At 36.3% G+C, this 13,943-nt stretch overlaps 1 protein-coding gene across 1 annotated transcript in view; it reads right to left on the bottom strand.

The window, feature by feature from the left end:
* The window catches only part of LOC131065747 (phosphatidylinositol 4-kinase beta 2), a 63,076-nt gene that overhangs the window by 14,786 nt on the left and 34,347 nt on the right, over positions 1-13,943 (bottom strand). Inside the window, exons 6-10 of the mRNA XM_058000370.2 lie at positions 10,602-10,682; positions 10,315-10,437; positions 8,040-8,109; positions 419-516; positions 223-327 (exon numbers count right to left, since the gene is read on the bottom strand). Of these exons, the coding sequence (XP_057856353.2) occupies positions 223-327; positions 419-516; positions 8,040-8,109; positions 10,315-10,437; positions 10,602-10,682 (477 nt within the window). The remainder of the gene's footprint in view (positions 1-222; positions 328-418; positions 517-8,039; positions 8,110-10,314; positions 10,438-10,601; positions 10,683-13,943) is intronic.

The raw sequence follows: 13,943 nt of genomic DNA, 5'->3' as shown, positions 1-13,943 counted from the left end.
TAACCTCAAGCTGAATCATCTTTAACTGATCATATACTAGCATCATTCATTCTAAGTTATTCATCACAATTCACAACTTAACATTGCTGCATGAAGCAATTATGCTTATAGTTTCAAAAATCTAGTGGGGTGATTCTGCATTTTGTCACCTTTATCCAAGGAAAATCAAAGCATTAGAAGCCTTCTGACTCAATTTTCATCCAAGAAAATAGGTATCATTACCTGAGCAAACTTGAAGCTTGGAGAATTTTCCTCGTATTTCTCTGCAAAGAACTCCCTCAAACTTGTAATGTTGGGGTGCCTGCTTTTAATAGCATGAACTGATGCCTGCTCAAGCAATGATCAAGTCAGTACAAAGAAATATGGAGACAGCACATTAAACTAGATAGAAGTTAACTATCACAACATTAACAGTCACCGTGTCTGGAATGGTTTCAATGAGAGCCGTGTATGAAGAAGTAACAAGAACTTCATATGGACGCAACCAAAGTGGCAGGCCCGCTTCCTGAAAAATATCTGCCACAGTAATTCTAATTAATTCAACCATAGCACATAAGGTAAAAAAATGGATATTATTAAAAAACAGGAGGATAAAAGAAATTCCCTAGAATATACAGATGTATCCACAAATAGAACTCTCTATCTAGATATATAATTTGTCACTAAACATGTTCTCATATGTACTGTAATCAACACATGGATAAGGCAGCTTTTGATGCCAATTTCGTTGTCTCATTCATCAATACTGACTTCGATTTGCAATAATTACGTTAAGATTATGAACAGATGGATCGACAGTTGTGTCTTTAACCAACACTTTTTTGGTCAACCAACCAATAACTAGAAAGTCCCAAATCAGTATAAGGGCATTAATATGACAGATCCTCCCTATACCCAAGTATTGCATTGTCCAATACAGCATCTTGTTGAACAACTCTATTGTTCTCTCTATATTATTTGTTGTAACATGGTATGTCATTCAATTTCTGTATGGTGTAACACAGTGATATAGCATTTTTTGTAATTATTTTTAGCACTTTTGCTTTTGCAAAATCAGGACAGGTTCAAGTTGAGTGGAAATAGAAGTTGGTCACCAATTGTACTTTTACTATTGCTGACAAGGCACTACAGTATCTAGCAAGATCTATATGTTGCACTGGACTGTAAAACAGCGCAACAAAATATTCTACAGCAGTACAGGAATCAGTGTTCCACTGAAACGCGTTCCCCACACCCCCTCAAACCCGCATTTCCGAGACAGGAATGTTTCCAGGACAGGGAAACAGGGACGTGGCGTCTCCCGCCGTCCCGCCACCGCCACCGGTGCTCCGCCGGAGACAGGGAAACGTCTCGGCGTCTCCAAGTCTCCTTGGGGAGACGCCTAGGCATTTCTCAAAGGGCAGGGAGACATCCAAAAGTCTCCCGTCGCCCAACCATAAAAAGGCACAGTTTTTTTTAATTTAAAAAAAAAAAGAGTTACTTTTGGGGGTTGGGGGGTAACCCTTATTTGACGTGGGCCCCACCCCTTCCCCCAAAACAACACAAAACCACCACATTTAGTGATTTTTTTTCCAGCAAGCTGAAGAGGAGCAAAAACTTGGAGAAGTCTGATTGAAGGAGTGAAAAGAGTGAGTGCAAGTGTGAGAAGAGTGCGAAAGAGCAAGAAGAAGAGGAGGAAGAACATTCTACAACATTTTGGAGAGATTTTTCAAGCACAAGGTAGGGTTTTTATTGTTTTTTGTTTGTTTTATTTTCTGATTTTCAATTCTCTGTTTGTTTAAACTTGCTTTTTTTTATTCATCTCAAAATCAGATTTGATGTTGAATCTTGAGGGCAAAATAATGAAGGAATAATTCATCATTTTGCCATCTTGAAGGCAAAATGATGAAGGAATCGTTCATCATTTTGCCCTCAAGATTCAACATCAAATTTTTATTTTAAATAATATAAAATTATAAATTGTTAATTTTGTTTTCAAAATTAAAATTTCAAATTGTTAAACTAGGCTGAATTTATTTTTATTTTTATTTTATGAAATGCAGCCTCACTATCACAATGAGCTCCCATGACATGAGTGAGGATGAGATGGAAATCCATTCTCATAGTAAAAATAATTCAGAATTTTAACCTGAGGATGAGGGGGTGACCATGGGGCTGATCCTAGAGCCCAATCTAGTTCCATAGCGAGTGCACCAGCTAGTTAGTTTGCCCTTCAGAGTTGTTGGCACAGTATGCTAGGGGTGCTTATGATCCTAAATCTCCTCTAAGATAGTTTGCTTCAAGTGTATAAGGCATATCACGTACAAGTGGGGGAACAAGGAAGTGGCAGTGCAATATTTGTGGGGTTGGATGATCTGGTAGCATCACTAGAGTGAATGCACACTTCCTTTTTTGCTAAGGAAAAGGTGTGGACCATTGTAAGTTTTTGGCGAAACCTAAAAATATAGATTACAAAATTGAGATGAACAAGCTTTAGGGCATTCTAGATGATAGAGAAGTTTTAGTCCCTACTACTTTGTCTACTAGGGCAGCCCCTCAGCAGAGCCAACAAGTGCAACATACTTCTCCTCATTCATCGCAGACAAGAGGAATGATGTCTAGACTTTCACCCACTTCCACTTCTAGTGCCATGCCCCAATCACGAGAGACTAAGGGGACAGGGAAACGCAAGATGCAGACTAACCCCATAGCTGATTTGTTTAATGTGCAGCTGAAGGATGAAATAGATGAGTCCATTGGCAGGTTCTTCTTTGCCAATGGCATCCCATTTCATGTTGCACAGTTTCCTTATTATAGGGAGATGATGTCTCTGGTGGCGAAGGGAGGACCATCATATGTGCCACCAGGTGAGACGAAATTGAGTACCTCGATCTTGGATAAGAGTCATTCCAAGATCAATATTTTGATGGAGAAGATGAAGGCATGTTGGGTGGCATCGGGGTGTAGCATATGAGAAGCACACAGCAAATATTGAGAGGGGGGGGTGAATCAGTATTTAAAACTTTTTAAAACTTCTAATAACTCATGAAACCATTTGAAACAAAGATATAGAAATGCAAGCAAAGCACAGAGACAAGTCCACAAATATTTCTCGTGGAAAACCCTTTCGGGTAAAAAACCACGGCATCAAAAGACTTCCATTAACTTGTATGGGCACCAACTCCAGCAAGATGAGGCACCAACCTCTATTACAAATGATTATTGAAATTGAAGGCCACAGCACAAAACCAGATTTTTCTTTTACATCCAACAGCACAACCCACATATAGAAATAGCAGCACTCAGAAAATTTTGAACGCACAGCTCCTCTATAGACAAAGATTTCTTAGCTCCATTAAGCTCAAAAGAACACACTGAAATTCCAATCTTCAGACAGCATATTCAAATTTTTGTGATTACTTTCACCCAAGTGTGCACCTCTTACGCTATTTCATTTTTATTTCCACAGCCCTTAAGAACTGAACCAATTAAAAAGAGCGCTCCTTAATTTATTTATTTTTAAAATCTTTCTAGATACGCACTCCACACTTCTTCAAGAACATGACCTCTTATTTTACCAAGAAATGGCTAAGCACCAAATCGAATAACGCAAATGAAGTAAAGTGAACTGCTATAGGAAATACAACCCACTTTTTATTCAGTGCATTTCTTAGGAGAATACCAGCTTCACAAGCAACATCCAGCGATTACTTAAAAAACACGATACCATCAAAATAGCAAGAACAGCAATACTTCCACACAGCTAATTGATCAATAAAACAAAGTTCAAAAAATTATGAGTGAACACACTCTCAAACACAGCACCCAGCCGCCTAAAAAGGTATATACCCAATATCAGCACGATAGCTACTTCTGAAAGTCACATCCACGATATTTTTAAAAAAAAAATTAACACTGCAGAAAAACTTTTTTTTGCAACCTCAGCATCGTCTACCTGAGACTTCATCTCCCACCCACTACCTTACATACCGAAGTCATCTTTTTTTTTTACTTGGCATTACTAGCAAAACATATAATCTCCATAACTTCAGCACTGCCTCATACACAACGCACTCTGCTCATATTTTTTGAAAAACCACTGCCATTAATTCCACAATATCAAAAAAGGCCCACATAATATATTCATTACAAATTCCAGCATCGTCTCAATTTTTTTTTAAAAGATAGAGCCTTTCCTTATCACCCACGATAGACATACAAGGAAAATCGTGGCCTTAGAAATAGCCAACAAAGCACAGAGAAACAGTTCATTAATTCATGTATTGAATAAAAGCTTCAGCGCATCTCCTTTACTACCCACAACGTCTGCCCCCATTGAATACACATCGAATATTTAAATTTCCACTCGTGTCTTCAGATACTCAAAACGTCCAGCTCCTGCATTGAATAAAAACGCAAGGCTATCGTCTTTATGAAATTTGAAGACCACGGTGTAGAGTTCCCAAAAAAATGGCAACCTTAGAAAAAATGAGCTTGCCCACTAAATGCCAAAAAGAAATTCGATTCCACTACTTGAACCTTTTGACAATTCAACGCTAACAAAGCAAGTAGAATATTCAGCATATGACATGGCATAGAATCTGATTAGGCTGCTGACAGCAGACAAGTAGGCACACAGATTGATCAAGCAAACACACAAGCAGGTCAAGTTGGTCAAGCTCCAACAATGACATCGATGACAAAATGCCAACAGCATAGTTATGTATGGGTGGACGGACGTTAGCCATAGTCCACTCATCAACATCATGCCCACATGTGCAGAGGGCCCATACTTCCTTAGAGCAGTTGATTGTAAAGGGGTTCACAAAATGCGGTGCAAGTAGTGACAGATGCAGCCCATGTGTGTAGAGCAGCAGGGAAACTCATTGAGGCAGCCTATAGACATATTTGTGAACCCCATGTTATGCACGCCATGAACAATACACTCAAGGACATGGGGAAGATTGATTAGATTAGAGGAGTGGTCAGCGATGCGAGAGATGTGTAGATATTTATCTGCAACCACCACACTTCACATGCACTCTTCAAGACCTTCGCAAAAAAGAAGTTCTTGAAACCAGGAGAGAATGATTGAGTTGCAAGAGGCATTGCAACTAATGGTTATGACTACAAAGTGGAATAGGTGGGCCGAGGCCAAGTTAGAGCAAGGGAGAAGGGTGAAGGAGATGGTAAAGAGTGATGTGTTTTGAACTGATGTGAAATACATTGTCTCCATAATTTCTCCAGTATTCCACGTCATCAGATATGGGGATGGGGATGCACCTAACCTTGAAGAGGTGTATGAGTGCATCGACTCTATGCTTGACCGGATGAGGGCTATTGTGCGAGTGAAGGACACCACTCTAGCAATCTAAAATGAGCGCATCCGGCCAATCATTCGGCACAGATGGGACAAGCTGAAGGCTCCTTTGCATATGGTTGCTTATGCCTTGAACCCTAAGTGGTACAAGGCTAGACAGGGTAGAGTGACACCGATTCAAGATGATGAGGTGAAGGCAGGGTTCTTTAGTTGCATAGAGAAGATGTATAATTCTAGTGATGCTGGCATAATTCGCACTGAGTCAGGAAGATTTGCCACTCTTAGAGGCTATTCAAATGCGGCAAAAATGGATATAGAAACTATGGCACAAGAGGACCCACTTTTGTGGCGGAATTGTCATGGCCCTAAATCTTTGACCAACACTCTAGCTATCTATATGCTATCCCAGGTTTCCAATCCTTCAGTCGTTGAGAGGAACTGGTCTGCATATAGCTTTATCCACTCTCTTAAGAGGAATAGACTTACCTCTAAGAGAGTTGAGAAGTTTGTGGTTGTACATAGTGCTTTGCGTCTCAAGGACCGCAAGACACTTGTGTACAAGGAGAGTCTAGCAAAACGATGGGATGTAGAGCCAAAGGAGCCATCACAAATTGATGAGGATGATCCTACCACTTAAGATGCAGGGCTGGTTGGTGTGAGCTTAAGGGATATTGACTGTGGAAGTCCAGCAGTTCCAGTGATGAGGAGTTTGCACTAGCAGATGATTAGAGGCCATCCTTCACTACATTTTGAGTTTTGACATTGTGGCATTTTGTCTTTTGTAATGCTATTGCTATTTGCTACTCATTGTAATGATGCATCATGTAATTATCTTTATAGACTTTGTGATATCTCATATCAGATATTCATATTTTCGATATAATAGAAATCTCCAATTTGATAATTTCATTTGTCAAATTTTATTTAGCAATTAGCATTCAAGAAATCTTCATATTTAGATTTGGTATTTCAAATTTTGCTATTTAGTATTTTAGTATTTTACTAATTTCCTATAGTTTCATTTGAAATGTAATTCTTATACTGTTATACATCTTTTCACAACTAGTTTTTCAAGTACTATAAGTATATGTATAACTATATCAGCACCAGCACCCCCCGCCGCAACCGTCCCCAAACTTAGGCCCTTTGTCCCCCCATCCCCAACAGTCGTGGAACACTAACAAGAATAATTAACGGCATCGAACCCAAACAAAAGTAGTAGATGAAGGCAACTTAGTCAGGGAGTGGACCAAGAAAACTGAGGGTCTTGTAGATTGATGCAACGACAAAGAAAACAAGCTTCAAGAGGTAGCCAATTCTCAAAATTTGTCTCAGTTAGTTCGGAATAGAAGTGGATGCCAAAGCTGAAGCAAAAATCAAGGCTTAAGCATCATAGTCATTTGCCCCCAGTCAATATTTTAGAAAGCACTCAGTAATCATAAAAGTAGAAAATTGACACAGGATAAAGGTATCAATAACCAATGCTCCTTATTAAAATATATAGCATAAAACAATATAAGTCTCATCCTAAAACCAGAAATATGGATGCACGCATAAAGCTGCAAAATCATGGAGCATAACATGCTAATAGCATACAAACTTCAGAATCTCTTCCATTGAAGTTTTTTACAGCACTGATTTAACAGTGAATTAGCGAGATTTAATTCGGCAAATAAGGTAAAGTAATATACCAAATCTCCTACACACTATAAGATCAACAACAACCTAACTCTTTGGAAGGGATAAACTCAATTAAATTTAAAATGAAAGCATAATTGATCCATAAAAGGATCCGATCTTTGTATTTATTGGCATGTTTTGGAACAAGAGACTGTCTCTTAAATGCTAGAAAATGTATTGGATGGTATGTGTAGCGTCATAAATTGTCACCAATCCAATTTACACCTCATGTTTGTGCTCCCACTTTAGCATGTCCTATCCCCACCCCTCTCTAGGTCCGTTCAGACCTGCTTATCCAGCTTTGATGTCATGTACACTCTTTGGTTGGTTCTACCATGGGATACCCTCCCCTTGATTGCTTATTCTGGTCCTGTTTGTGGAAGGAACACCCTGGTCTAGACCAAGGAGCCCCAAAACACCTTGGTCCCTCTCAAAGGGGCCCCAATTTGAAATGGGGTAGGTGCTATATCTCCACGACATGACCGTTGGAGATCGGCCTAATCAGTAAATTACCTAGGGAACCCTATATAAAGACATACTATCAATTCATTTTAGACCTATAAGCAATAGGAGAATATCAATGATATCATCCATGCATCCGTGAAGCATTCATCATCAAGCATTTTCAAAGATTGATGTAATTGGAGTTTAAATTGACAGTTCTCCAAGTTTTCACAACTACTATGTTAGCAGAGGTGGGGGCTGAAAAAGCTAAGAGCAATAGTGTAGATGCTTTGTTTACAAGCGTACATGGCTTAAACCTCTTGTATTTGCAATATCGGTGTTCATTGTGAGAGCTTACTCACATTTCAACCAGAGTTTTCACCCAAAGTGAGTTTCCCCAGGGTATATTTCATCTCCTATTTTCATGTGCTAACCGTAGTTTTCACGCAAAGTGAGTTTCCCCAGGGTATATTTTGTCTCCTATTTTCATGAGCTGTTGTTCAAGCTTTTAACACTCTCTTAAACCAGAATTAACTCTATAAGTTGATGACTTTGATGTGGTATAACTACCTGAGTTTATGGATTAATAATAAGAAAATTAAATAATTTTACTTACCATAGAAATGCGAAATAAGTTGCACAGCAAGATGCTCCTGCCTGCAATCATCCCCACTTTTGACAATAACCTACAAATTAATTTGAATAAATCATCAGTATGCCAAACATCTAGAACTGAACTGCAGAAGCTTGAAGGTATAAAGCACAAAGCAACCTCAATGTAATTACAATCAATGCCAAAGGCAGAAATCACAAATCACAAATATAAATTAATAACAAAGATAAGCAATGATGTGAAACATTCCTCAGCTTGTAAATCAACCAGATACGTTTCTGTATACCCGCTTTTTAGGGCAACATTAAGAGGTAACATTACCAAAAATTTAGACATTTTAGCCCGGTCGTGCAATTTAAAAGTCTAAGGAATGACATGGCAAATGTAATGTATTCAATTTCATATCCATATCATAGAATTAAAAAAGTTTTGTTACGTTTCCTTTTTGTGTATCCCTAGGCTGTCTAAATTGTAGAACAACAAATGTTTTTCAAGTGAGTACATATTTAAAAAGAGTTTTGTGGATTTTAAAAATTGGGCAACAACCTTGAAAAAACAACTTTAAGATCTGCAAAATAAGAATTCTTGATTTTCGTGTTGTTCTAACATCTCATTCTTATATTTGATTGGTCTGCTAGTGAATGACAGCCACGAAAAGCAAATGCATATAAGATAATAATTCTGTACTGTTTCCTCTTAGGTGAGAAAATGTAAGGTGGGAGCCGGAGGTGCTCTTTACCAGAAACACCCATTAGGTAATTCTGTAAGATTCTGAGGCTTTACTCCATTGGATAAGCCTCAACTAGAATAGTCTGATTAGTGATCACCATCAAGTGTTTACTAATGCGTAGTAATATATATGATTCAATTTGGATGTCCAGAATAAAGCTGTAAATTATTAGCACTGACAAAAGTTGAAGTCATTTGATAGCAACTTGGTGACAGAACAAAAATTGGCAATAACATTAAGAGGTTCAACTATAGTTGAACATTAGGATAGAATTCTGGTATCTTGGAATAGAGGCTCTGCAGAAAAATGTTATCTTAGGGTTTAGGCAGCAAGCCCAGCAGCCACCTGGCTCTGCTTTGGCCCTCCCATTTTTAGCCATTGTTTTCTTCTGGTGGTGAGTTATGTGCTGCCTGGACTCTAGTTATTTTATTCATTGTTATGGTTCCCCATTCTTACCGTGATGCAGCTGTTAGATTGGGTATGGGATCAAATCCTTCTTTGAAGCCATTTGTTATTTCAATTTCTAGCTTAGTTTGATTCTAATTCTATGCAATACAAGCACCAAATAAAATAATACGTGCTTTAAGAATTGTAAGAGAGTGCCATCTCTTGAGTATTTATTATCATCAGGTGAACCATGTTGTACACAAATTGTGCTTCAAAGTTCAACTAATGGGTTTGTTTCCTTCTATGTGCACTCTACAGTGCACTATAGCACCAAATACAATAGTCACATTCAACTGCCAGCCTAAATCTGAAGAACTCACAAGGATAAGAAAGCAAAGCCATGTTGTGACAATTCATTAACTTAATAAAAACCCTATACCATCATCTCTAAAACGTTGCATAGCAACCAAGATTTATTCTCTTCAAATTATTCCCCATCATACACAAGCATTTCTTAAGTTTTGTTCTGGGAGGCAAAAATTTATTACACTTTCTAGTTTTCATATTGTTTATGTTTTAATAAACATCTCAAGACACTCCATTGATTCAAGCTACTTTCCTGCGCCATGGAAAATTTGTCTTCTATAGGATTGGATAAACCTTTCAATTTCGCTGCCATATATTTGAAATTGGCAACAAAAAGCAGCCAGGCATTGGGTCATTAGCATACATTTTCATTGTTTTGATATGTTAGTTCTGAAGAATTACAATGTAAAGAAAAACTCTCTAATAGAAAGTCCTCAATCTAATGAACATCAGCAATAATATCTCAACCAATGAAAGATGGCATGAGAGACTAGAAGTAGCTTTATGCCATATTTAACTGTTATATAACCCTAAAAATAAATTAGATCAAATCTCCAATAGATTAAATATACTATTGCGTGTCTCTAATATACAAGCACACCATCATCATATGTCATATAATGAGGACTTACATATTGGATTAACAACCCCATTAAAGAATATGTTTTATGTTTTCTCCTTCAATTTTGTCATCAAGGGCTCAACTGAGATAGGAAATAGAATAAGGTAATATCAGGTTTCTAAACATTTGTGTAAGCTTTCATTCAGTCATACATGAGTAAACTTTCCACTTACTGAACGAAGATCCCAATCAGCTGATTTGCCATAGATAGAAGCCTTCCTGATCCTTTCCTTCTTCACCTCCCATAGCTCCCCTGCTAATGCATCTGTTGCCTTTGGTCGGCTAATACTGATAGCCTGCCAAGTAAAGCAATAAGATAAATATCTGTATGCACAGCTAAATAAACATATATGTATGGTAAACAATAATAAGCATTTGATTGCAAGAAAATCTTAAAACAGAAAACAAGGATCAAGAGAAAGTTAAAAAACAGAGAGAATTATAACCCTAGTACAATCACCTCAGAACGTGTATTCAGTGAATCCTGAATGCCTCTTTTAACAGGAAGTCCTGGTGGAGCCTCTCCTTTGGCGGCGGCAGCCTGAAAAAATGATGCTAACCGATTAGGACAAATGACAAGCTTTTTAATCATTGACTATACAAAGATTTCAAGCACCACAGTTAGCGAACACTTCTGTATCTGGCAGATAGTAATAAAATTAAATAATAGAATAAACATGTTATGCTTAGTAAGATAACAATTAAGTTGTCAACAGCCCTTAGCCAGAATTTCTTCTTTAAAGGACCATAATAACTGAAGACAGAACTATACAGCAAAGAATTTCTGTAGCAATACTAATTACCATTATACAACAGTAAGGACCTGCCATGCATCTTACACGATGTTACAACTTCTTCCAAGAAATATCTAATGATAGGAAAGACTTGACATCAAGGAAGACAAATCATTCTAACAGGAAGGATCAAAAAATTTCATCAATAAATGATGTGATTGCGGGTGCATCATTATTGTCTTTTATATTAGAGTAAACTTCCATTTAGTAGATGCATGTAATGCCTGAGAAAACTAATATTTGCAGAAAACTCAGACTTACAACAGTGAAGAAGATCTTGACTAAGCCTAAGCATTTATTCATAGCTGAAAATAATCATTTTGCTAGTCATTTAAGTAAACTCATAATTGAAATCAAATAAAGACAGTAATTACTAATGTTAATATATGATCCTAGAATAAACTTCAAGTCGCATATTAATTGAGCATGTGTGTGTCTGACAGATTGAAACTACAAGAAATGGGTTTGAATCTTCATCGCACATAGTAATAATGACTCCCCAATTGATTATAAATTTCATAGCAGAAAAATCTTTTGGAGAAAAATCGGCAAACCAAAAAGATTAAGATTTTTTCAAAAATTTGGGATTTAATCAGAAAAAACTCAGATTTTCCAAAAACACAAGAAATTTTAAATTTTAAGGCATTTCAATAACATAGAGATATAGAGAGCAAATAAAATTGAGAATTTAACACATGAATTGTGGAATACAGAATTCTGTCATTTATGACCATATTGAGATTTAAGTGGGAAAAAAATGGTGCAGTTTACAAAAAAATGAAAACCTTTAAATCCTGCGATGGATTACGGGATGACATATAATCTCCTTAGTATTCCCTATTTTTTAAAGCTGGTCAGGTTCAGAGTTCAAAACATCAAATTTTTTAAGTTGTTTATTGAACTTTGCACTAGAACCCCCAATAATATAGCTCTTCTACTTCTCTTAACTGCAACTAAAGGATTATTTAATCACAGATGAGGGTAGAGTAGCCTACTATCATCTGTGAAAGACCAAAATTTAATACTGTTACCTCTGCCTACACGTTAAAAAGCTGTATCCCACCCAAATAAGTTTAGAATGAAGCATCTTCACAATATTGAAAATATCCCTTAAAATAAATTAAAATATTAAATATATAGATTAAAACAAGATTAAAACATGATAGAATTATTTTTAAATAAAAAATCCAACAAACTGCTAAGTTTAGCTAGAAACATCTTCACAATATTCAAAATATAGACTAAAATAAACTAAAACATTCAGAATATAATTGAAATAAAAATAAAAAATAAAAAACAACCAATCTATTTTATTAGTCAGAAGATTAAGGACTTTCAGCAGATAAAATAAGGAAGAGAAGAAATACCAGACAAGTTTTATACCAAAGATTATAATGGTAAAATTTATGTTCAGTCATGGACATTGAAAACTTCTAGTTTGAGATTCAACCTGTCTATTTGTCATTATTTTCCTCATATGCATACTCAGATCAACAACAGCTCTAGCCGCATAATCAAAATACACCTTTGAAATACCAAAAAAATTGAAAAAAAAAAAAAAAATTAAAAACGTATTTATATCACCCAAAAAACCATAACAAAGAAAAATCACAGGCAAGTGAAATTAAAAGGTCAAAAAAAATTTATAAATGGTCAAAATCATTGACCACAATTTCGGAAAAAATCCATCCGGCAGCAATTCTCAGTTAATTGCAATTCTTTCTGCTTCAATGGTTTAAATCTTCTGCAAATGTAAAAATTGAACTACATTTACACTTCAGGTACCATATAAAACCATTGAAAATGATAAATACTTTCTCAGCTAAAGCAATTGGGAAAGAGCATGAGTTCAATATTTTAGAAACTCAAAACTGATTCAGACTTTGAAATGGCGTGATGATTCAGATTAAATCTTTCAAGTGGCAAAATATAATACATATATATGCCTCAGGAGTGGGGAATAGATGAAAAGAAAGTGTGTCTTTCTCATGCATTTCACCATAAAGTTATTTCATGCCTTTGAAGTACCTGGGCATCTCCATCTCCCACAAAAAGTGGCAAAACAAAAACTAGCAATCACTGATTGGAAAATATCAAAATTAAGCTAGATGACTTTAGAATAACTAGCTAACACAACTGTGCAGAGATGGCACGTCAGTAGCAAAAATGAAGAAAATCAATCCCCATAATATGTTATTTCACCACCAAGTTATTTCATGCCTTTGAAGCACCTAGGCATCTCCATCTGCCACAAAAACTAGCAATCACTGATTGGAATTTTCAAAATTAAGCTAGATAACTCTGAAATAACTGGCTAAACCTACTTTGCAGAAATGTGTTAAATCAATTTTAAAATCTCATGTACACAAATAATAATCAGGTCTTGAAGTGTTGGTTTCTCCCTGAAATATTAGAATTTGTAACGGATCTCTCTTAAGTACCTACAATGATCAGAAAATCTCCTGCTTGCAAGGAGAAAAGACAGCTAATCTTAAAAATAGGGCAGATCAAGTGAAAGGATCTAAAACTTCTCAAATCTCAACAAATTTTTCAGATCCATGTTCTCTAAAAGCTCTATAATAACAAACCCAATCTCCATGTTTAAGCCCTGCTCATATATTGTCAAACAATATATGATGAAATCATATCTCAATTTCACAAGAAATGTCTAGACAGACCAAGTCAAAATTAACGCAGAATTATCATAAATAAAAATAATTGTAGGATCCAAAAATGGTATTGGACTCCTAATAACTTTTGGCCAAACTAGAACAAATAGAGTCAAATGAAAGTATAGCAATGCAATAACTGGGACTTGTCGGAGGTTCCCATACTGGGATTGTGAATCATCATAGCATCCACAAAGAACGCAAATTCAGAGATGGAAATTAAAAAAGAAATATATTAAAATCAATAGTCATGTAAAAAAGAGGAACAAATCCCTTTCCTCCCTCCCTACAAATCAACAAATAGAGTTCTGATTTGTAGGGAAAGTTGAAGAATCTGAG

The sequence above is a fragment of the Cryptomeria japonica genome, chromosome 7, assembly GCF_030272615.1.
Source record: "Cryptomeria japonica chromosome 7, Sugi_1.0, whole genome shotgun sequence".
NCBI classification, from domain to species: Eukaryota; Viridiplantae; Streptophyta; class Pinopsida; order Cupressales; family Cupressaceae; genus Cryptomeria; species Cryptomeria japonica.
Note: the sequence above shows the minus strand (reverse complement) of the source record. Positions and strands in the feature narration are given on the sequence as shown.